General features: G+C 32.8%; 1 protein-coding gene across 1 annotated transcript; it reads left to right on the top strand.

Annotated features, from left to right (window-relative positions):
* Window positions 1-6983: 6983 nt before the first annotated feature.
* LOC105775481 (formin-like protein 5) lies at window positions 6984-8195 on the top strand. Its single transcript, XM_012597993.2, has one exon. It carries the CDS (start codon window positions 7333-7335, stop codon window positions 7930-7932), a length of 600 nt encoding a protein of 199 aa, XP_012453447.1. The 5' UTR covers window positions 6984-7332; the 3' UTR covers window positions 7933-8195.
* Window positions 8196-24118: the final 15923 nt, after the last annotated feature.

The raw sequence follows: 24118 nt of genomic DNA, 5'->3' as shown, positions 1-24118 counted from the left end.
AAAGATGGAAAAACTCAAAGAATTTTGGCAAGAGGAGAGGGAGAAGAATAGACGACAATTTTTTTTTGGAAAAGAGAGTCAAAATTCAGTTATGGGAAAAAATTCTGATAACCCCAAAATCCCTTAATCTTCTCCCCTAATTCCCACTACACATCCACTACTCAGAATCCCCCTATTACACAACTGTATCTCGAAATCTAAGCAAAAAAATAATACCCTTGCCTGTATAGGGATTCAAACACAAGACTTCCACCATAATAACACACCATTTAACCACTAGACCAGCAGGCCCATTCTGATGTAATTTTTCCAACAAACAAATAAAAGCCTACTAAATAAGAGTAAGGCCTAATTCATTCAAAATACCAAATTTTGCCCAAGCAAAGGCTTAAACTTGGGACCTCCCAAACACTCCCAGAACACATAACCACTAAAGCTAACAAATATTTATTTAATATTTTCACAATAACGAAATTAAAAATTTTAGGGCGTTACATATATTGCGCGTGGTACGGGATTGACTTGTGATGAGATGATGATTCTTGACTTGTTACTATCTACTAAAATACCAGAGTCTAGCATTTGTTGTAGACTATCATGTTATATTTACAGTGGTTTTGGTGTGTTACTGGAGGCGGATGTTAGCCTATGGGCTTGGCACTTGGTGCCTAGGTGTGTTTTTGAAGGGATGTTAGCCTACGGGCTAAGCACTTGGTGCTCAAGTGTGTTCTCGGTTGGTTTGGCTCATTTGGGTGTTCTGGTGTATTTTAGATTGTTAACTGTGTATTCGTATCTGTTTATATCATTCATCGGGCTAAAAATTTTATGGTTAAATGACATGATATTGATATGTCTTTGATTTCCAGTTATGATACTTTGATGGTGATTGATATAAGTGTTCATGGTTTTTGATAATATATCGTAACTTGGTAATGGATGAAACGGTATAAATGTGATGATTATATGACTCGTATTTACAAAACTCGTTGAACTGTTGTGGTTGACAGGGTTAAAGTTAATATTAGCTAGTGATTTTGTTAATTACTAAAATGTGATTGTACGGTAAGTTATAATTTTTCAACCTATAAACTTACTAAGCTCGTAAATGCATACTCGATTCATTTTCATGTTTTCTTGTAGATATCAAATTGTGGAATCGGGCGACCGGATCAACTTGAAGCTCATACTATCCAACTATCTTTTCGTAGAATTTGATATGATTACTTTTGGGATATGTTGCATGTAATAGGTGCGCGTTGTATATGTTTTGAATACTTACTTTATGTGTTACATCTTAGGTTGGTGTAAAATTGTTTAAGCTTGGTCTTAGCTTTCTTGTGTATGTGCCTTTGGTTTTGGTATGCATATGTTCACGTAGACATGTTTTTGGCCATTTGGTATAAACTTCATGAAAGTTTTTGAAATGTGGTAAGATTGAATGTGAATGGATTGGATGAAATGGTAAGTTTGACATGTGTTTGATGTAAGGACTTGTGAAATTTAAATGCAAATTAGTTTGGTATGAAATTTGGATTTGGTTTGTTAATTGAATTGTGGTGTCAATGGGAGCACATTGGTTAGGCACTTAGGTTGAAAATTTTGATATGTTTTAAGCATGTTTCAATGTAATTTGAAGGTATGGAAATGGTTGATATCAATTTGGCTTGGTACCTAAGTTTTGGATTAAGTTTGCCTTATTTTGTAAGATTTTTAAGGTGCACATGATCGTATGCCACACACGATCTCACCACATGACCATGTGTCTTATTGATTTTAGGTGAAAGATTGTCCACACGGTCACATAGAGTTAACAACCTAGAAGCACAGTCGTGTAACCCTACTTCGATTTGCACACAAGCGGGCACACAGGCTGTGACACAATCGTGTGACCCTTATTTCGAATTATACACAGTTTGGCCATACGACCATGTTTCTGAGCCACACAATTGGGTTTTGTCACACGGCCTAGCCACACGGCCGTATGGCCGTTGTTTCTAAAATTTTCAAATTTTTCTAAATTTTTCTATTTTGTTTCAAATTAGTCCCTGATTGTTCTCAAACTATTTTTAAGGCTCGTAAGTTCGATTTAAGGCCCGTAAATGTATTTATGCTATCAAGGAAATTTAGAATTTAATGTTGTTATTTAAATTATTAAATGAATAGTTTGATGGTGTTAATTGTTTGATATGTGTTGTAATATCCTGTAACCCTAATTCAATGACAAAGATGGGTTAGGGGTGTTACAGACATAGTGTTGCCATTCCAAATTTGAATATCAAAGGCTTGTAAGCATATATCACATCCTTTGAAGATGCTCCACCATGTCCAGGAATTAATGGGTTGGGATTGTACTGAAAGAAAGTATTGTAAAGTGCAATATTTAGCTAATAGAACTGATTATGCTAGTGGATGAGGTTGCATTAAGAGTCTCTATGCTTGTTTGTAATTAAGTGCATCATTCATGATCTCCGTTTTTCAAATTTCTAGATCGCTAAGGGATTTCAGCATGCAGAAATGATCCCAATTGTCTAGATGTAATCTTTTTGTTATCATTTTGTTCCCACCAAAAGTCATGAATGATTTTGTTAAGCTTCTCTGTAAGATTCTTGGGTGCTTTGGTGCAGGATGAAGTGTAGAGTGATGTCGCTAACAATGTGGATTGAATGAGAACTAGTTTCCTGATCGAAAAGAGAAGACAACCTTTCTATTTTTCTAATTTACCTTGGAGTTTTTTCACAGTCTGTTGGAAAAATAGCCACTAGTTATGTAGGTGTCTCATATGGTATCCTAAATATTTACTTAGATTCTTTGAACGTTGTACACCCCAAATCCTCGTAATCCATCATTTATGTCGAGCTTTTCTTGTTTTGTTGTAGAAGACTTTAGATTTATTGTAATTAATAGAAAGCCCCCAAAAGTGGTAGTATTTGTTAATGATAGCTTTTAGGGCTCGTGATGATTGAACGTTGGCTTTGAAGAAAATATAAGAGTCGTAAAAAAAAAGAGATGATTAATAGGTATGCAATGTTTGTCGATGTGAATCCATGGCACTCGTGAGGAGTGTTCTACTTGGAGTAACATCAAAGAGAGAACATTTTGGCATAGGAGAAACATGTTTTGACATGTTTTGCCACATTGTGACTATGTTTCATGAACAAGAATGTTTGTATTTTGGTTTTTTTCGAATATGCTTTATAAAAGTCTAGTTTGGATGTGTTCTGGAAGTTGTTTTTGGCCATTAAAATGTGATTTTTAAGTTACTATAGCTAGGTTTTTGACATGGTGAAGTTTAGGGCTTAAAAATAGGAGTTTTTAGGCAAGTTGTGACCCTAAGAGTAAGGGTATCACTACTTGGCCCTAGAGGTACTACATCCTAATCGATAGAATACCCTAAAAATAGAACAATGATTAGGGTATCGATACATTTGGCCTTAGGTACTGCACCTCTTGTACCTTTTGGGCCACTACACTGTTTAGTGCAAAAAAAGCCCTCCAAGGCTCAAATTTGGTCTTGGACACTTCCGAACACCCACGAATTGTTTTAAAATGATTTTAACAAGATTTTAAAACTCTAAAACTTAGTTTATCCATTTTCTATGATTTTATAAAAATATTTTATTATTTATTTTCTCAAATAAAGTATTGGTTTTGCTTTGAAAATATCTTATTAGGGTCTATCATTCGTATCGACCATCGTGACGGGCGAGGAGCTTTATAGTCTTGATACCTAGGGGCTAGGTATTGATACTTGCAAGTTAGTAGCTAAAATGTTACAATAATGTGGCCAAGTCTTGGGACTTTTGGGCTAAGTCTAAAAGCTTATAGGCCAAGTCTCGAAACTTACCCTACCGCACTTGTACAACTTGTGTTTTTAATCATTTTAAGCCCGTTAGAATCACGTTTCATGTTTTGGGGATGTACAAACACCAATTATTTTAAAAATGTTTCAAATTTTTTATTCACCTAAATCTCGATTTATAAATTTTATTTATTGTTTTAAAGTTGTATCTTACTTGAATGCTAGTTGCAAGCATAGAGCATTTGTGTTGGTAATATCTCCTACCTATGCCGGATGTTAGAATGGGTAATAGGTGTTACAAAAGTGAATTTTCATCTTTCTCCGAAGCTATTTTCATTCAATTTAGGACTAATTTTTTCTATTTAAAGAACCATAACTTTAATATTCCATTTATTTTGACATACTTCTAACTTATTAATGTTAATAACAGAATCTAATAAATAATGTAAAAAACATTTTATTTAGATGCTATATGAAATTGTTGGATGTTATTTTATCTATTTATAGTGCTGAAATTAGTTTCAATTGATATATAAATTAAATACTAATTAAGTGATAATTAAAATCAAATAATAAAAGTAATTTATCATAATAAGACATAAGTTATTAATTAAATACTACTAATTAAGGTTGAGTATTATTCAAATGACACTATTGTTATTGTAGCAACGAGGAGGGCATTACTTTGAGAATGTTTAAGCGAGTTTTTCCTACAATTTAGAGTTGAGAGAGGGATTATGTGTAGAATTATTGCATAAGAAAGTTCAAAAAGTAGTACTAATCAAGTGTTGAGTCCTTTAATGTTGAATTCCCCTTGCATGAGCGTCGTTCCTTCAGCAAAGAATCTCAATCAAACTCCTTTGGAGTGGACGCCTCCTACAATAGGCTGTTTCAAATTTAATGTTTATGTGCCGAATGTGGAGATGTGAGGGACGAGAAAGGTAAACTTGTGGCAATCTTTGAGCCTCTAGAAAATATAGATTCTGACTTAGCAGAACTGAATGCTATTCAAAGTGCTTTAGAAGTTTTTGTTAAATCTTAATGGGCAAATAACAAAGACTTCGATTGTTGAGATGGACTCAATAGTGGCTGCTTTATGGTGTTCTAATCCGCTGCTTCGTCCTTAGAAAATTGCTAAAATTGATAATTATATTAGGCTGCTTAGAAGTGTCAATGTTTGTAGAAAAGTGAATAGTTGGGCTGATGCTCGCAAAAGCTAGTGCCGGTAGAAGTTCCTTTTTCACAGCATAATGTATATTGTTGATGGCTGTATGGATGCGCTGGTTTCTTCATTTTAAAAAAAATATTTCATTTAAGTGTTATAAGAGCTACATTTCTTTAATTATTAATTATTTAATATATGATAAATTAAAATATATATTATTATGAATTTATTTAGAAATATATTATTATGAAATATATTTAGAAACATCTATTTTAATATTTTTAGTGTATTTGGTGTATTATATTTTTAAAACTTTTTTTTATAATACGATTGGACCAGATCAGACCCGAGTTTTAACATTTTTATCCAAGTAAGACTTGAACAAAAATTTAATCTCATTTTTTGAATTAGACCCAGACCTAAAATTTTGTAACAACTTACTTTTAACCTAATGAATAATCTTTTTATTTGACTCAATCACGGAAATTTTATTAATCAAGAGGTGTAACCCCGCTGTATCAAACTGAATACAGAAAAGAAAGAAAGACTCTTTTTTATTAATCTAAGGGATATTAGCATAAAGTCCAAACTAGGATTACTTGACCGCACACAGAGTCCAAATCTAAAAAAATATATTACTATACATTATATGGCTTGATAAAGTTTCACAACTAGAATCTACAAATGTCTGTAACTTTCACAAAATTTCAAATGGTTATACCATTTTGTCAACAATCTCTCTCCACGAAAACCCTATAGGTTTAGCTAATCGGTAATATAAAATTAAGGGTAAACTGTAATATTTAATATAAAAAAGTTACAAATCTCATTCAATATTTAATTTTGTCTTTTTTGGTTATTAAAATTATACAATCTATAAATGTTGAAGGTTAGATTTTTTAGAATCAATATTAAATTGACATAATAAATAAACGTTGGGGGTTAAAATTATTATTTTGTTAATTTTAAAAATTGTCACCGATAACTAGTTGGTGACCCAAAAAAATAGTTAAAATTGTCACCGATAACTAGTTGGTGACCCAAAAAAATAGTTAGGTGACCATTTTCAATGAAAATTTTACGTCTCTTAGCTTCTTATTTCACGATACATAGGCTAGTTTATTTTGAACTCAGGGGAGAAGTCATAAAATTTTTTAGGGGGCCGAAATTAAATTGTAATTTTTTCAATAGTAAAATGTAGTATTTTCCATTTTAATAGTCTATATCTTTAAAAATTTTATAGGAATAAATCAAACTTTATCATTTTTAGGGGGTCAAAGTGTAATTTTACCTTTACTAATTTAAAATTTAAGGGCAGAAATAAAAACTTTTCCATTTTAGGGGGCAGGGCACCTGCAAGCCCCCTAGCTACACCCTTGTTTGAACGGCCTATGGTATTGTAATAGTCAAGTAAAAAGACCTCTCGAGTCTCTTTAAAAAAATTTAAACAATTTAATCTTTGTCATTTTCGAAAGTGAGTAACTAAAGATAATTAAGCCCGATGTTGATGTCTTCCATCAATTGTATATAATTTTGATTGGTATGGTAATAAATTTAGCCTTAATTGTTTACACATTTTTTCATTTTGACATTATTCTAATAAATTCAACAAATTCAGCTTCAACATTTACACATTCACACAAATGTTGTGGGGAAAATTGTTAAATTAGGACCAAATTAATAGAATGTGTAAACTTTAAGAGCTAAATTTACTATTATACCAATCAAAATCATGTAAAATTGATGAAAAACATTAATGTCGTAATTAATTGTCTTTAATTGCTTACTTTCAAAATTAACATGGATTAAAATGTTTTGAATTTTTGAAAGTGACCAATTTACTCATTTTCAAAATATATATATATAAAAAAACAACTGGAGACATCTTTTAGCCTATTAGTCGTCTACCAAATTGAATACATACCTCTTTCAATACACATTTTATACATATAATTGTATTTTATACACATTTGAAAATGGGAATTAAAGATATAACTCCTTGCCGCATATTTATTTTTGGTATAAAAGAGGGTCTAGTCTCTAAGAATAGAAAAGAGTTGCAATGGCACATCACTAATTTTAAATATTTAATACTAAATAAACGAATCAACGAGCTAAGCTCACAGGTTTGTTCCTAGTTAAACTTATAGGTGTCATTTTCAGAGCTAGTAGCAAAAGGAGTCTCCGAATCCGACCCAACATCGCATTTGTACACTAATTAATGAAGAATATAGTACACACTAAAGGGCGAATATTGCAGAATTGCAAGTGCGGTGACGACGTAACTCTAGCTTTCTATCCATTATAAAAGGGCAGCAAGTGTTGTAGTTCAGAACCATAGCAAAACCCCGAGATATTACTCCCAATTATGTCTAAAGCTTGTTTGCTACTGATTCTCATTGGACTGGTGGTTTTTATTATCACTCCTTCTCTAGCTAACCACGATAATGAGCCACCCCAACACCCTGGACCTAGTGGTTGGGGGGATGAGCCACCACACCACCCTGAACCTAGTGGTATGGGGAATGAACCACCACATCACCCCGGACCTGGTGATAGGAGAGAGAAGCCACCACACCACCCCGGACCTAGTGGTATGGGGGATGAGCCACCACATCACCCCGGACCTGGTGGTAGAGGAGAGGAGCCACCACATCACCCCGGACCTGGTGGTAGGGGAGATGAGCCACCACATCACCCCGGACCTGGTGGTAGAGGAGAGGAGCCACCACATCACCCCGGACCTGGTGGTAGGGGAGATGAGCCACCACACCACCCAGGACCTGGTGGTAGTGGAGAGGAGCCACCACACCACCCTGGACCTGGTGGCAGGGGAGAGGAACCACCACATGGGAAAAAACCGCCTCACAGACACCTCTTGAACGTGGAAGTTGAGGATGCACGTAAACCTCCACAAGCCCGACATAGTAAACCAGCCAGTAAGGGAAACCCTCCCCATACTAATTGAGGAGCAACCTCACAGACCACCCAAGGCACCCATCGGTCTAAAATATAAGATCATCATCAGCACCATGTATGGTAGGACTAGATTTATTATAGAAATAACAGCTGATGCTGATTTATCCTTTTAAATTTTGTGTGTAGCTAGCTCGTTACGTATATTTTGTTCCTGGCTTGGAGGCCATGCAAACCTCATCACTCTGGTTTGTCTTTTTGTGATATATCGACTAGTTTGGGATCTTTGTTTTACATCAAAATTATCCATTTGTACATTCGGCACCTTCAGATTTTTGGATTTTGGTTTAAAAAAAAAAACATAGTGCTTTAAACTGATTAAATTTTGTGAGCTTCGTCACCCGAGCTTAACTAAGAATTGTGATGAATCATAAACACGATCAAAGTAATCAATTTATACCTTATTTTCTGATCTCCCAAATTTACGATTTTTGTTTCTTGTTCTTAAAGCTTGAAATTAAAGAAAAAATTGAAATGGCGGTCGTCACTGGAAGCGTTCATAAAACCAGTTAACATCTTCAAATCCAAATTCTTGGCTTGGGCTTCTCCATTTATGTTTATTAATCCTTCAAATTTTAAATACATTAATATTATACTATTATTTAAGTCTTTAGTTGATTTAGTGTCATGAGTCAACCAAACACAAATTTAATTAGAAAAATTATAAAATATCTTTTCACAATTAAAAATATTATATTATTTGAAAGTATTTTAGTTTTTTATTTGTTTGAAAAACCCAATAAATATGGTTGAATTTGAACCCATATTATTTACATCAATAAAATATTAACTTTACCATTGAATCAAAACTTTATACACATTTGTGTTATAAATATGTGGTTATGCATATACAAGTGATACAACTCATAGTTTTGATTAAATATATTTTAAAATTAAAATTAAATATAATTCTAAAAAATATTTAAATAATTTAATAATATTGATATGTAACATGAGCATTATAAATTTTATTTAAAACCTATGGTTTGATTCAAATTAAACACATAATTACGTTCAATTAAGTTGGAGTTATCCATTAGTAAAGTAATGACAAATAATTGAATTTTGAAAATGGGGTCGGTAACCTGGAGTCATGACTTTGCTTGCTGAAGTTGAATTGACTCTCACTTTAGTTTCTTTTAGCATTGCCATTTTCTTCGTCCGGTAATATTTTCCAAATAGAACCTCCATTTTTGAATTTTAATTTATGTTAAAAAAAGATTACTGTCATGCTTGCTTCCATGAAACACTACACCAAAACAGGCTTTTAGCGGCGTTTATAGCGGCGTTTAACCAAAAAACGCCGCAAAAGATAGAGTTTTAGCGGCGCTAAACAAAAAACGCCACAATAGACCTGCATTAGCGGCGATTTCTTTGAAACGACACAATTTTTTTGCAAAACGGCTTCGTTTTTTGGTTATTTTATTACTTTAGTGGCGCTTATTAAAAAAACGCCGCAAAATATTGGGATATAGCAGCGTTTTGAGAGAAACGCCGGTAAAGGTAAGTAATTTGAGGAAAAAATTTCAACAAAACTGTACCGTTTTATTTTTTCCTATTATTGCTTTAGTGGCGCTTACTAAAAAACGCCACAAAAGATAGGGATTTCGCGACGGTTGTTAACAAACGCCGCTATAAGTAACTAATTTGCGGCGTTTCTTTTATAAACGCCGGAACAAAACTAAGCAAAACGGCTTCATTTTATTTCAGTATATTGCTTTAGTGGCGCTTTTAAATAAACGCCGCAACATGTCTGGAATTAGCGGTGCTTGACCTAAAACGCCGCAAATATTTCGGCAAGATGCTTTTCTTCTTTGGTGGAATGTTAGTTAAAATGACGCCGCTTTTGATTGTCTGTATTGGTATTAGTGGCGTTTTTGGAAAAAAACGCCGCAAAAATAGAAAGAAAATTTTAGGTTTTACGGTTTAATATTTAAGTTTTATCATATACGGTTTGGGGATTTAGGGTTTGTGGCACAATATTTATTATTTTAGGATTACATTTTTGTGTTCTGGGCTTAGAGTTTAGGTTTAGGGGTTGGAGATTGGGGTTTAAAGTTTAGAGTTAACATTTCAGTGTTATTATCGAGTTAGTGTTTATGGCTTATAAGACAATGAAATTTACTGTGTTAGGGATTGATGTTTATGTTTTACGGTTTAGCGTTAATGTTTTACGGTTTGGGGTTTTAGGGTTCGTTACACAATGTTTATTATTTTAGGATTACAATTTTGATGACATGGGTTTAGAGTTTAGGTATAGGGCTCGGGGATTGGGGTTCAAGGTTTAGAGTTTACATTTCAGTGTTAATATCAGGTTAGGGAATTTACGGCTTATAAGATAATGAAATTTACTGTTTTAGGGCTTGATGTTTATGGTTTACGGTTTAGCGTTAATGATTTAAGGGTTACGATGTTGATTTTTGTGTTTTGGATTTAGGGTTTATATGAGTTACAGTTTAGGGTTTAATGTTGTGGCAATTTTAGGGTTTAATTACTATTTTGATACAAAAGTCAAAAAAAATTCAAATACTTCATGTTTTTTACTTCTTATTATGTCATTATTAGGTTTAGAACCGATAGGGGTATAAAACATATATATATATATATATGCATGACACGATATCATATATATATATGTTATGTATGATGAAACAATTTAATATTGTGTACGAAGCGTTATCAAGATTTGCATAACTTAGAGCATAAAATTAAAATTGTAAGACATTATTGGAATAGTGTCAATAATTTATAAATTGGAATGTTGATAGTATTTTAATAATACATACTTACATATATAAAATGGAATTTTTTTAAGATTTGTACAATAAAAAGAATATGTTAAGTCTGTGTCATAATTTTAAACTATTTTAATTGAAATGAAATTAATAATTTCATATTAATGCATCAATTTAAAATAATGACATAACATTTATCCAATTTTAAAATCTATTAAAATAAAAATACTTATAAATAAAGACATATAAAATATTATAAAAACTGAATAATTAGTGGCGTTTTAACTGAATAATGTAATAGGCCTAATTTGCCCAGCCCATAATCAAATCAAAATAAAAAATATAAACCAAACACAAAAATTAATAACAGTCCAAAAATAGTCCATTTATATTGGCCCAGAACATTAAACCCAAATGGCCCAATTGTCCCAAGCCCCATCTTGCATAAACCCTAGCCCAACAGGCCCGCAACATAAACACTTCAACAAACCCTAGGGCGCCGCTCCTGCCTCTACCCAGCCCCAGCGCCGCACGCCTCCTCGCGTGCCCACCACGCACGATGCCTCACACGAGCCGCGCCACGTCCCAGCTGGCCCTCGTACGCCCGTACACCTGCAACAAACGAACACAACAAAGCAGAGAAAAAAGCAGAAATGGAGAGAGAATAAAGAAAAAAGAAAAAAAGAAAGGGAAGGGAGGTTTTCGGTTGTAGTTTTTGGATATTTCAATTTCAGCTATAAAGCCAGTTTTGAGTATTTGTAAATGGTGGGGGGCATATTGTATCACATGAACATGAAATCAATACAAAAAAATTGAAAAGAAGGTTTTTTTTCCTTCTCTTTTTCATTTTGTTCTTTTTCCGAATCATTTTTCTTTCCTTTTCCTTTTTATCAACTATACATATATAAGGATAGATCTAAAAAGGGGAGTTGGAAATTACCTGTTAACAGCGCCGATGAAGCCTTCTTCTCCTCCAGGCTAATCAGAGTTGAATGGGCGAAGGCGAGGGGGCTCTCGAGCAGCCTGTTATTCGAGCGGCGCAAAGAGACAGTTTTTCTCTCTTTTCTGTTAGTTTTTTTTCTTTTGTTTTGTTAGATTAGAAAATGTTTAACTGATTAGGGTTTAGTTTTTTTTAACCACGAAAGAAATGGCATCGTTTAAAGGCGTACTACCCGTGTGGTGACCCGACCCGAGGGAAGGATCCGCGTATTTTGATCGTTTGGTCTATTTGCGTATAAGGTCCCCCTTTCTTCGTGGTGTTTTTATGTTAGTTTTATTTATTTACAAATTTCACACTTCATTTTGCTCTTGCTTCATTTTGACCCATGTTGCTACGCAGCGTTTTGGGAAGCGGGATATTTCCCACTCGGCCCCCATATAATTCGTGCGTTGCAAATTAGTCCTCTGTTTGGTTAATTTCATTTATTGTTTTTTTTCTTTTTGTATTTTGTTTTTTTAGTGTTTTTAAATATTATTATTATTATTATTATTATTATTATTATTATTATTATTCCTATATATTCATTCACATGCACTATTTTTATATAATAAATATATATATGCAAGTTTTTTTTGTCTTGTATCCGCCTACCTATATACATATTTTTACGTATGTTTTTTTCTTTATTTTTGTTCCCTAACTTCAATATGTATATACTTTTATATTTTAGTTTCAAAAATCTTTTTACTTTTTTACATATGTATACGTACGTTACTTTCTTCTTTTCTTCATAAAATTTTTACAAACATATATATATGTATACATACACATTTTAGAATACGCACGTGTTCCCATATTTTACAATTCAAAATACACATTTTTTATTATATATATTTTTGAATTATCATAAACATTTTATTATTCTATATATATACTCCGTTATTTATATACACATTGTACACATATATAAGTTTTAATACATATACGTGTTTTCATGATTTGCCAATACATATGTACTTATATTTTTTTATTTTTGTCAATATATACACATATAAATTTTTATATGTTTATTTTATTTTACGATTTTCATGTACCTATATACATGCATTTTTATTTTATTTTTGTTGATATATTCCATTCCTTCCTTTTTACATGTATACTTGTAGATGTGTGTTAAATATATGCATACACATATTTACAAATTTACTTGTATCTTGTGCTTATATTTTGTAAATACATATACATATACAATTTAAATTAAAGTATTTGTTTCATATTATACATTAACTTTTCTAGCATATCTTCTAGAAAGTATATATTTTGGTTTCGCCAAAACATTAAAATCATCGTATTTTATAAATTTTTGAAATATTTGGCATTCATGATTCTCGAGGAAGATCGTGTCCTAGCTTACTGGATTGCGATTATCTTTCGATGAATTTAGAAAGCCAAGTATTCATTTTGCAATGAATTCACAAATTTCAAATAAAAACTCATTCTCGGGAATTCAACACGTTGTGTCCTAACGCATTGGATATGACATGTTATTTTCTCGAGACGAGGATTTTAAAAATAAAGGCAATGTTCGATATTCAGGAATTTTGTGAAATTGAACCCTAACTTACTGGGTTTTGATTTTCTCATTTGACCCAAATAATCGGATATCCTTCTCAAAATGTATAGGTTTTAAAAATCAAAGAATAAGCTTAATTTTGAGGATTTGAGATGCTGCACTCTAACTTACTGAGTGTAACAAATTATTTCTTTAAAATAAATGAGTTTTATCTTCCAATTCATTTTATTCAAAATAAAAGAATCATATTTTAAAATCTTTTCAAAATTTCGACATTAAGACATAAAACATTCAATTCGGTACCAATTTTGGGCGTCACGAGGGTGCTAACCCTTCCTCGTGCGTAATCGACTCCCGAACTTGTTTTCTCAAAATTTGCAGACCTAAAATTATTTCCAAGGTGATCCGATCACACCTCAATAAAAGATCGGTGGCGACTCCCTATTTTTCATTTTTCAAAGTCGATCCCCCTGTTTTTTCAAATCTAAAAAATGGTTTCGACAAAAGACATAAAATATTATAAAAACTGAATAATTAGTGGCGTTTTAACTTAAAACGCCGCAACAGGTAGGATTTAGCAGCGCTTACACAGAAAACGCCGCAAATAATATAGCAAAACCGCTTCGTTTTCCTTTCACTGTATTCCTTTAGTGGCGTTTTCTGATAAAACGCCGTAAACTTATTTATAAATTTTAATATTGATAGTATTTAAATTGATAGTATTTATAAATTTGAATATTTATTAAATATGTATAATTGAAAAAAATGTATTAAATCTGTGCCATATTTTAAAATAATATTATTGAAAAAAAATTAATAATTTCATATTAATGTTTCAATTTAAAAGAATGTCCAAACATTTATCGAATTTAAAAATCAATTAAAAATCAAAATACTTATAAATAAGGTGAATATTTAGTGGCGTGTAACCAAAACGCCGCAAATGCTAATTTAAAATTGAATGAAATGTGGCCTTTTGATTGATGCGTTTAGGGTTTAATGGCGTTTTTTTCTCAACGCGCCGCAAAATCTGTAAGATTAGTGGCGTTTTCCTTTAAGATCCACAAAAAAAATTAAATTTAAAAGGTGTCGTTTTGATGGGATATCAGTTTTGGGGTATATCCCCGTAGCCAGCCCCAAATCCCCCTTTTCAATCAAATCCCTAAGTGTTTCTGCAGCATCTCCAATTTCTCCTCATCCGTTTTCTTCATCTATTTCAAATTTCTGTTTGGGTGTTTCGCTTCCTAGCAAAAAAACCATTAAAAAGGGTTCATACATTGTATTTGTTGAAAACATTTAACATTATTTGCGGCAAAGAAGAGGGAGAACGTGGAGGAACATCATTTAAGGTTCGAATGTCCAATTCTGCGTATTTATACATTGGGTTTTGTCGTATTTTTTACTTTGATTTTGCGTTGTTATTGTTTGGTGATACTATATTTCAATTTTGACATAATAATAACATTTTAAATTTTAAAAAAATTGTAAATGATAATTTAATATATATTAAAACCAATATTTTAATATATCACCCCATATATGGTATGGGTATATAACCTATATTTAAAACTTATTACTATAAAATTTATAAGTTCTCTAAATAATTATAAATATTTTTTATTTTCTATATAAGTTTTCTAAATAATTTTTCTAAATTTATTAGTATTAAAATTTATTAGTATTAAATTTATAAGTTTTCTAAAAAGTGTTCTAAATTTATTATTAATAAAATTTATAAGTATCAATTTTATAAGTTTTCTAAATAATTATATATTTTAAAATTTAAATATTTTATTTATATAAAATATATATTGTTTTAATATACATAACCAAAATAACTCAAATTTAACAATCATATGATAACTTATAAATAATTTTACATCATACATAACTCTTTGACAATCATTTGCTTACATAATACATAATAACATAATACATAACTTATATATAAGCTTGCATAACTTACATAATAACTTCCATAACTTATATATAATAACATAATAAATTACATAATACATAATAACATAATACATAACTTATATATAAGCTTGCATAACTTACATAATAACTTCCATAACTTAATACACCACTTAAATAACTTACATAACTTACATAGCTTACATAACTCATTACTTACATAACATACATAATACATAACTTACATAAAATACAACTTACATATCTTACATAATACATAACTTATATAATACAACACTTACAGAAATTAAATAACTTGCATAAAACATAGCCTACATAACTTATATAACTTTCATAAAATACAACTTACATATTTTACATAAAACTTACATAATACATAACTTACTTACATAATACAACACTTACACAACTTAAATAACTTCCATAATACATAGACTACATAACTTAATTTGCCTTACATAATACAACACTTACACAACTTAAATAACTTGCATAATACATAGCCTACATAACTTAATTTGTCTTATATAATACAACACTTACATAACTTACATAGGTTACATAATACATAACTTAAATAACTTATATAATACATAACTTACATAATTTACTTAATACATAAATATATATCATATCATAACTTACATAACTCATTTAATTTTAAATATAAGTGAACAACTTACGTACCATTGTATTTTTTGGTGGAAATCAGACTTCAAGAATTAAAAAATAGACCGATCTTGGATGAATTTGTCAAGGGTAAGCAACAGTTATCGAAATGGAGTTCAGAGTTTTCTAAATTTTTCATTTCAACATGCAAGCCAAGAGAACATGATTCTTTGCCCCTGTAACAAGTGTGTCAACATAAACTGCCATTATCCTGAAGTTGTATACGAGCATCTAATTGTTGATGGGTTTGTTTGGGGTTATAAAAAATGGCTTTTTCATGGAGAATGCCCGCCTAGTACCTCCTCTTCAACGATGGATGTATCTTATCTTGGTACTGTTTACTATTAGTCTGTTGGAGGGGATGACATGGAAGGTATGTTGCAGGATGCATTAATATGCACAATCATGGTTTTCAGTCGTTCCCAGCTGACTTTATGGCATCTGATGATTGTAATGTTGGTGCAAATGCTTTTACCGAACCGGGAACAGGTGTACCTCATGAAGAGCCGAATGCAGAAGCGGCGAAGTTCTACGCGCTACTTAATGAGATGAACGAAGAACTATATGAGGGATCGAAATTTTCAAAAATGCCTTTCTGCGTTCGTCTTTTCCAGTTAAAATGTTTGGGAGGGTGGACCGGGAACTCATTGACAATGCTGTTAGAGTTTTTGAGAAATGTTTCCATTTGCAAAAATCCCTCAGTCATGCAAAGATATGAAGAAAATGATAAAAGACTTAGGTCTTGGGTACAACAAAATCCATAGTTGCCCGAATGACTGCATGTTGTATTGGGGTGATCGGAGAAACCAACAGTGCTATCATGTATGCGGCAATCCCGTTGGATAAATAGAAACACAGAAGATGGGAACAATGATGAAAATGATGCACAACTAAGAAAGAAGCCGGTCAAGATTTTACGGTATTTTCCGCTGATACCAAGGCTTCAAAGGCTTTTCATGTCGTCGAAGACAGCGGATTCAATGACGTGGCACCATGATGGACGAACAGACGATGGATTGTTAAGGCATTCGACAGATTCTTTAGCTTGGAAATCATTTGACTATAAATTTCCAAGCTTTGCAAGCGATCCTAGGAGTGTGAGGCTTAGCGTAGCATCTGATGGATTTAATCCTTACAAGATCATGAGTACTGCGTAAAGTACTTGGCCAGTAGTGCTTGTTCCTTACAATCTGCCTCCGTGGATTTGCATGAAGCAATCTTCCCTTATCTTATCTATGATTATCCCTGAAGAGAAAGGGCCCGGGAATGATATCGACATTTATTTACAGCCACTTATTGAAGAGTTAAAACAATTATGGGCTGGTGTCGAGACATACGATGTGCTGAGAAAGGAGAACTTTAATTTACGTGCAGCTTTGATGTGGACCATTAATGAGTTCCCCACTTATGCTAATTTATCCGGTTGGAGTACCAATGGTCGTTATGCGTGTCCTTGTTGTGCTGCACAAACATGTTCGCAATGGTTATACAATGGGAAGAAGTTCTCCTACATGGGGCATCATCGGTGGTTACCGAAAAATCATAGATTTAGATTTCAGAGTTCAGCATTTGAAGGTACTGAAGAGTTTAGAGAAGCTTCTTCGTAGACAAGTGGATCTAAAATCTTGTTAATGTTGGAAGATATGAATTTCAGTTATGGGAAGATGAACCGACCGGCAAACACACAAAGAAATAGAAGATCAAATGATGAAGCTGATGATGACTCCGATGAAAAGGATGATCCTAATGAGGCCTTATTGGGAGCATCACCTTTTACGACACAATCTTGATGTTATGCATATTGAGAAAAATGTCTGCGAGAACATTGTCGGTACAATTTTGAATGTAGACAGAAAATCAAAAGACAATCTTCAGAGTCAACTTGATTTAGTCGACATGAGAATTCGACCTGATCTTCATCCGAATCTACTTCTAAATAGGAAATATCGGTTGCCGCCTTCTATTTTCTCAATGTCGAAGACAGAGAAAGAAGTGTTCTACATAGTGTTGAAGGATATAAAGGTTCCAGATGCGTATGCATCAAATATATCTCGATGTGTTAGTGTTAAAGATCGAAGACTATATTCGCTAAAATCACATGACTATCACATCTTAATGCAAGATTTATTGCCAATTGCTCTACGATGTTGTATGTCGAAAAAGGTGACGTCTTGTATAATTGAACTATCCAATATAATGAAAGCCATTTGTGGCAAAGTTTTGGATGTTCAATAATTTCAGAAGGTACAAGATCGAGCCGCTTTGACTTTATGCAACTTGGAAAAAATCTTCCCACCTTCCTTCTTCACTATCATGGTTTACTTGATAATCCATCTCCCACATGAAGTAATTCTAGGCGGACCCGTTTTCTATCGATGGATGTATCCCATAGAAATGTGTTAATTAAAATTTTTAAAATTTTCCTTCATTCAGCTATATGCATTTACTTACAACATTTGATAATGTTGTATATCGTGTTTAGGTTCCTATCCAAATTAAAGTCTTACTGCCGCAACAAGCGTTATCCAGAAGAATTGATTGCTGAAGGCTACTTGGCAGAGGAATGTATGACCTTCTGTTCAAGATATTTGGAAGATGTTGAAACAAGGTTGAATGCACCAAATAGAAATCTTTGGACTCACGGATCATAACTTCGCCGATACTTATTTGTTCCAAAGTTTTGGAGAAGCAATCGGTAAAGTTGAAATTGCAGAATTAGATGATTTATCATGGGTACAAGCACATCGATATGTTCTGTTTCACCACGAATCAATGGGACCTTTACGCAAGTAAGTTCTAGAAATTTGATAAATATTCATCAATCAAATATTGTTTATCTTCTAACAAACTGAATATATTTTTAACGTAGTGAGTACAAACAAATATTGAGATCTCGTTCGCGCTCTCTAAGAACACAACATCGAGATATCAATAAGTTGTTCATAGAATCTTTCCATGAATGGTTAAGCCAAACGATATGCAATTGGAGCTTTCATCGACAATTCATAATGTTTTCTCATAACATTTTTAATTACTCAGTTTACTTTCCATTTAATAGGTTTGGAGCGGGAAGAACGTCACCGACGAAGTTAAATGGCTTTCCCAAGGTCCAAATCGGGTGGTTAAAAGATACAGTGCGTTCCTCATCAACGGATTCAGATTTCATACAAAATATCGCGAGAGATTGAGGAGAACGCAAAATTGTGGAATAGTTGTTAATTCCTCAATTACAAGTTATGCTAGTGCTAGGAACAATAATCCTGTCGAGGGAAATGTGGAATATTTCAGACTTTTTACTGACATAATTGAGTTGGATTACTACGGCAAATGGAAAGTTGTCTTATTTCGAGGTGATTGGGCCGATGTTAATACTGCTCGTGGAATCAAGCAAGATCAATTTGGTTTCACAATGGTGAACTTCGCTCGATTGATTCACGGAGGACAACAATTGATTGATAAGCCGTATGTATTTTCTTCTCAAGTCAAACAACTTTTTTACTCAAAAGATCCAACTGATGAGGGTTGGCACGTTGTACTCCGTAACATCCCTAGAGACTTGTTTGACATGGGCAGTGGAAGTAGAGATGGCATTGATGACAGAACACAAACTTTGCCCTTTCCAAAACAAAACTTAAGCGAAAACATTCCTAGTACTAGTACACAATTTCAATGGGTTCGCCAAGATACGGATGAAGATATTTACGACTTATAATGTAGTAAGCTTTTACGATTATTTTTTATATGTAATATAATAATATAAATATTGCTCTTATTATATATTTCAACTATTTTATATGTGCTATTATTGTTGTAATTGTATACTAAGTTTTCAACTATTTTATTTGTATTGCAGATAAAATGCCTAGAAGAAAAGTGCGAGAGCTAGGCATTGTTTAAGCTACTCCAAACTCGGCGGAAGCAAACAGCACTGGACAATAGACTACTATCGGATCTTCGAATGTTCCGGTTACACTTGAGGAACCTACACAAGTTCAAAGTAATTTAACATTTAATTTACATGTGTGTTGACATATTGTTTATTTTTTAAATTCTTATATTAAAATATAATATTTTTTAGCTGAAAGTGGTGGGACGCGAAGAGTTCGAGGACGTACGCTACTTAGGGATTTATACGAGCTAGATCTAGTCGAGCGTGTCAAAGTCTACAGTAATAGCTTTGGTCAGCCTGTTGGATCAGAAGCTCGCCTTTTAGTAGGATACTTGGGCATTCTTGCATGGAATGCAAATATGTTGCCAATTAACTACGAGTCATGGCGAGCAATGCCCGATAGTAACAAGAACCAAACTCTCGATAAAATTAAGGTAACAAAAAGTTAATGTTATTTATAATACTTGGGTTTAAGTTTCATTTATATTTACTTTCTTAACTTGTGTTTTTTGTAGGCGAGATTTGCTCTAGAGGTCTCCGATGCTTATGTAAAGAAGGCATTGGGAAAAAGATGGAGAGACCATAAGAGCACTTTAAAGAAAGACTATTTTAAGACAAAAACAACACTGGACAAGAAATTACAAAATGTCCCGCCGGGAATGCTGAGGTATCAGTGGGAAGAGGTCGTTAGATTTTGGACTTCGAAGAAAGGAGAGGTATGTGTTACTACAAAAATCTTGTAATTATTTTGGTTTATAGTAGTTACTAATTAACGTACTAATAATTCCATAATGTAGGATCTTGAACGAGTTGGAAAAAGTAGTAGGCAGAAACAGAAATTCACTCACACAACTGGGTCGAAAAGTTTTGCTTGTGTAGCTCAGGCCGAGGTAGTATTAATTTTGTAATTTTGTCATATATATATACTTTCTATCAAATAATATTTTTACTACTGTATTGTAGGAACTGTCGTCCGGTCAAAAAGTTGGATGCCTTCAACTTTTTGACATTACACATAGGAAGAACGATGGAAACCCTATGGCTCCTGAAGCTACAGAAATTATGGTACGTTTGCTTAATACAATTTGACTTGTTTTAATTATTTATAGTGTTTATTTTCTAATGGTTTATTTCATTTATTGTAATGCAAATATTGTTAAGTTATGTTGCATTTATTTTTTTAATATATATCGCGTTCCTAACTATGTGATTTATTTATTAGGAAAAACTAAAGGATAAAAAAGCGAAGTACGAAGCGATGGCTTCCAGTGATAGTTCTGTTCATATTTTCGACATTGATAACCGAATTATCACTGATGTTTTGGGTCCTGAAAGGTACGGTCGAGTTCGATTCCAAAGATCTTTTGTTAGCCCAACCCAATATTTTGGATCCAACTCGTAACAATACATGCCTTCGGGGAGTCAGGCTCAAGCTGAAGTTCAGAGGTTAAGAGACCAGATGGCTCAGATGCAAGCGACAACAGTTGAGCAAATTACACAACTTAAAGCGGAGGCAGCAGCGAGAGAAGCTGAGGTTCAACGAAAGTATGAAGAACTCCAGCTACAGCTTAAAGCGATCTTTGCGGCGAGAGAAGCAGAGCAGCGTAGAAAGTTCGATGAACTCCAGTGCAACTTGAAATATGATGAAGATGTTTCAAGATCATGCAGCCATCTTAGACTATCGTGTAAATATGTTTCAATTTTGACTTTTAATTATTATTTTAAAATTTAACATTTTTGTAAGAATAATACGATTTTTATTTTAATTATTGATATTTATTATATATTATTCGTTTAATTGTATATATTATAAAGATTTATTACTTTTGGTTGGTTTCTATTTGGTTTCTTCTGATTTGTTTTTACAGGAGGGCTAAAAATATAAAAAAATTTCTTTTACAAATCTGCCAAAATTAGTGGCGTTTTTTAAAAAACGCCATTAAAGGTCATGGTTTTTAGCGGCATTTGTTGGAAAAGCGCCGCTAAAGGTCTTGATCTTTAGCGGCGTTTGTGGGGAAAGCGCCGCTAAAGGTCATAGTCTTTAGCGGCGTTTGTGGGAGAAGCGCCGCTAAAGGTCTTGGTCCTTCGCGACGTTTGTGGGAAAAGCGCCACTAAGGGTCTTGGTCTTTAGCGGCGTTTTTCTCCGTAAACGCCGCTAAAGATAGTGACGTGGTCTTTAGCGGCGTTTTTTCCGGCGCTTGTCAAAGCGCCGCAAATACTTTTAGCGGTGCTAAAAAGCGCCGCTAAAGGCCTAAAAATGCGCCGCTAAAAGCCTGTTTTGGTGTAGTGAAAGAAAGATAGGACTTAAAATTGAGAAAGAATGCTCACCTCATTCCCGGCACAAACAATATGAAATTTTTCTATAATTTTTTAATAATATTTTTTTAATTCACGTTGGGAAGATTAGATTCCAATTTTGTATATAATTTTTATTGATAAAATTTTAATAATAAGTTATATATACAAAATTGAATATAAAAATAGTAATTCAATTTTCAATTTGAACTTTTAAAATTTTAATATATATAAATTATTAATAAAAATTAAAAATATTAAAATTTGGATCTTTTCAATTTTAGTTTTTAGAATTTTTAAATATTTATTAATATTTTTTATAATTTCTATATTTTTATATTTTTAACTCATCTACAACGAATCTAGACAAACTGTTGTCTAGATTCAAACAAACCAATACAACAATATGTCCAAGTTCATTCCAGATGTAATTTTTATTAATTATTTTTAAAAAATATAATTTTTTAAAATTTAAATTTAGTTTTTGTTGATGTCTACCGTCAATCACGTTAGCGCCTTTAATGATCAAACTGGTTAACTAATGATTTCTGTTAACAGAATGGTTTAGTTAACTCTTTTTTTTTATAATTAAGAACTCAAAAGGGTGCAATTTTTTAAGAGCTGAATTAATTTTTTTAATTTTTTTCTGAGACTTTTTTACCCTTAAACATTTAATTTAAGATGATTTCAAAACTAAACAAAAAATAGAAGCTAAACATTGAATTTAAATCAATATAGAATAAAAGTGGATTAAGATCTTTCCATTAAATTTTTTTTTAATTTTAATTAATGTTCATTAGTTCAAAATTCACAACCTATAAGAGGGTCATATATATATATAATGTTTATTATGCTTTGAAAAATGTTTTTTTTTCTAAATTTATTAGTATTGTTAATCCTATTTCAACTAAATTGTCAGCGATAAAAGAGGCTATTCTTGTCTTTGCCAATTCTATTTGGAGGAACTCTCGCATCAATAGAATTACCGTGCTAGTCTGATTCAATGGTTTTGTTACCCATCTCAGTCATTAAACGACTGTGATCTGTTAATGAAGATATTAAATTTGTAGCGATTAGTAATGATAAATAGATTTTCAATTGCACCACTATATCCTAGGACAAATAAGTTGATTCACTTGTCAAACACTACACCAAAATAGGCTTTTAGCGGCATTTTTAGTGGCGTTTGGATAAAAACGCCGCTGAAAATCAAGCATTAGTGGCGCTTTTCAAAAAACGCCGCTAAAGATCGAGCATTAGCGACGCTTTTTGGAAAACGTCACTAAAGAAAAAGCGCCGCAAAAAACCTAAGCCCAAAGACATCGTTTTTTGACCTTTCAAGGCTTTAGCGGCATTTTTGAAAAAGCGCCGCAAAAAACCTAAGCCCAACGACATCGTTTTTGACCTTTCAGGGCTTTTGCGGCGTTTTTTAAAAAAGCGCCACAAAAAACCTAAGCTCAACAACATCGTTTTTTGACCTTTCAATGCTTTAGCAGCGTTTTTGAAAAAGTTCCGCTAATGCTCAGAGCTTTAGTGGCGTTTTTCGGAAAAGCGCCGCAAAAAACCTAAGCCCAACGTCATCGTTTTTTGACCTTTCAGTGCTTTAGCGGCATTTTTGAAAAAGCGCCGCTAATGTTCAGAGCTTTAGCGGTGCTTTTTGGAAAAGCGTTGCAAAAAACCTAAGCCCAACGACATCGTTTTTGACCTTTTAAGGCTTTAGCGGCGTTTTTTAGAAAAGCGCCGCAAAAAACCTAAGCCCAACGACATCATTTTTTTGACCTTTCAGGGCTTTAGCAGCGTTTTTAAAAAAGCGCCGCTAATGCTCAGAGCTTTAGCGGCGTTTTTTGGAAAAGCGCCGCAAAAAACCTAAGCCTAACGACATCGTTTTTTGACCTTTCAGGGCTTTAGCGGCGTTTTTAAAATAGCACCGCTAATGCTCAGAGCTTTAGTGGCTTTTTTGAAAAAGCGCCGCAAAAAACCTAAGCCCAACGACATTGTTTTTTGACCTTTCAGGGCTTTAGCGGCGTTTTTTGAAAAAGAGCCACAAAAACATTTTTTTCTGTCTATTTACTATTTAATTTGTTTATTTATATTAATTAAAATTCAATTTATTTTTAATTGAATATTTGTTAAAAATGG

The sequence above is a fragment of the Gossypium raimondii genome, chromosome 10 (genome assembly GCF_025698545.1).
Source record: "Gossypium raimondii isolate GPD5lz chromosome 10, ASM2569854v1, whole genome shotgun sequence".
Taxonomy (NCBI): Eukaryota; Viridiplantae; Streptophyta; class Magnoliopsida; order Malvales; family Malvaceae; genus Gossypium; species Gossypium raimondii.
This window is presented reverse-complemented; position numbering and strand designations above follow the sequence as displayed.

Bases quoted from the DNA above. Each gene is read 5' to 3' on its own strand.
- LOC105775481 (XM_012597993.2), top strand. From the start codon at position 7,333: ATGTCTAAAGCTTGTTTGCTACTGATTCTCATTGGACTGGTGGTTTTT.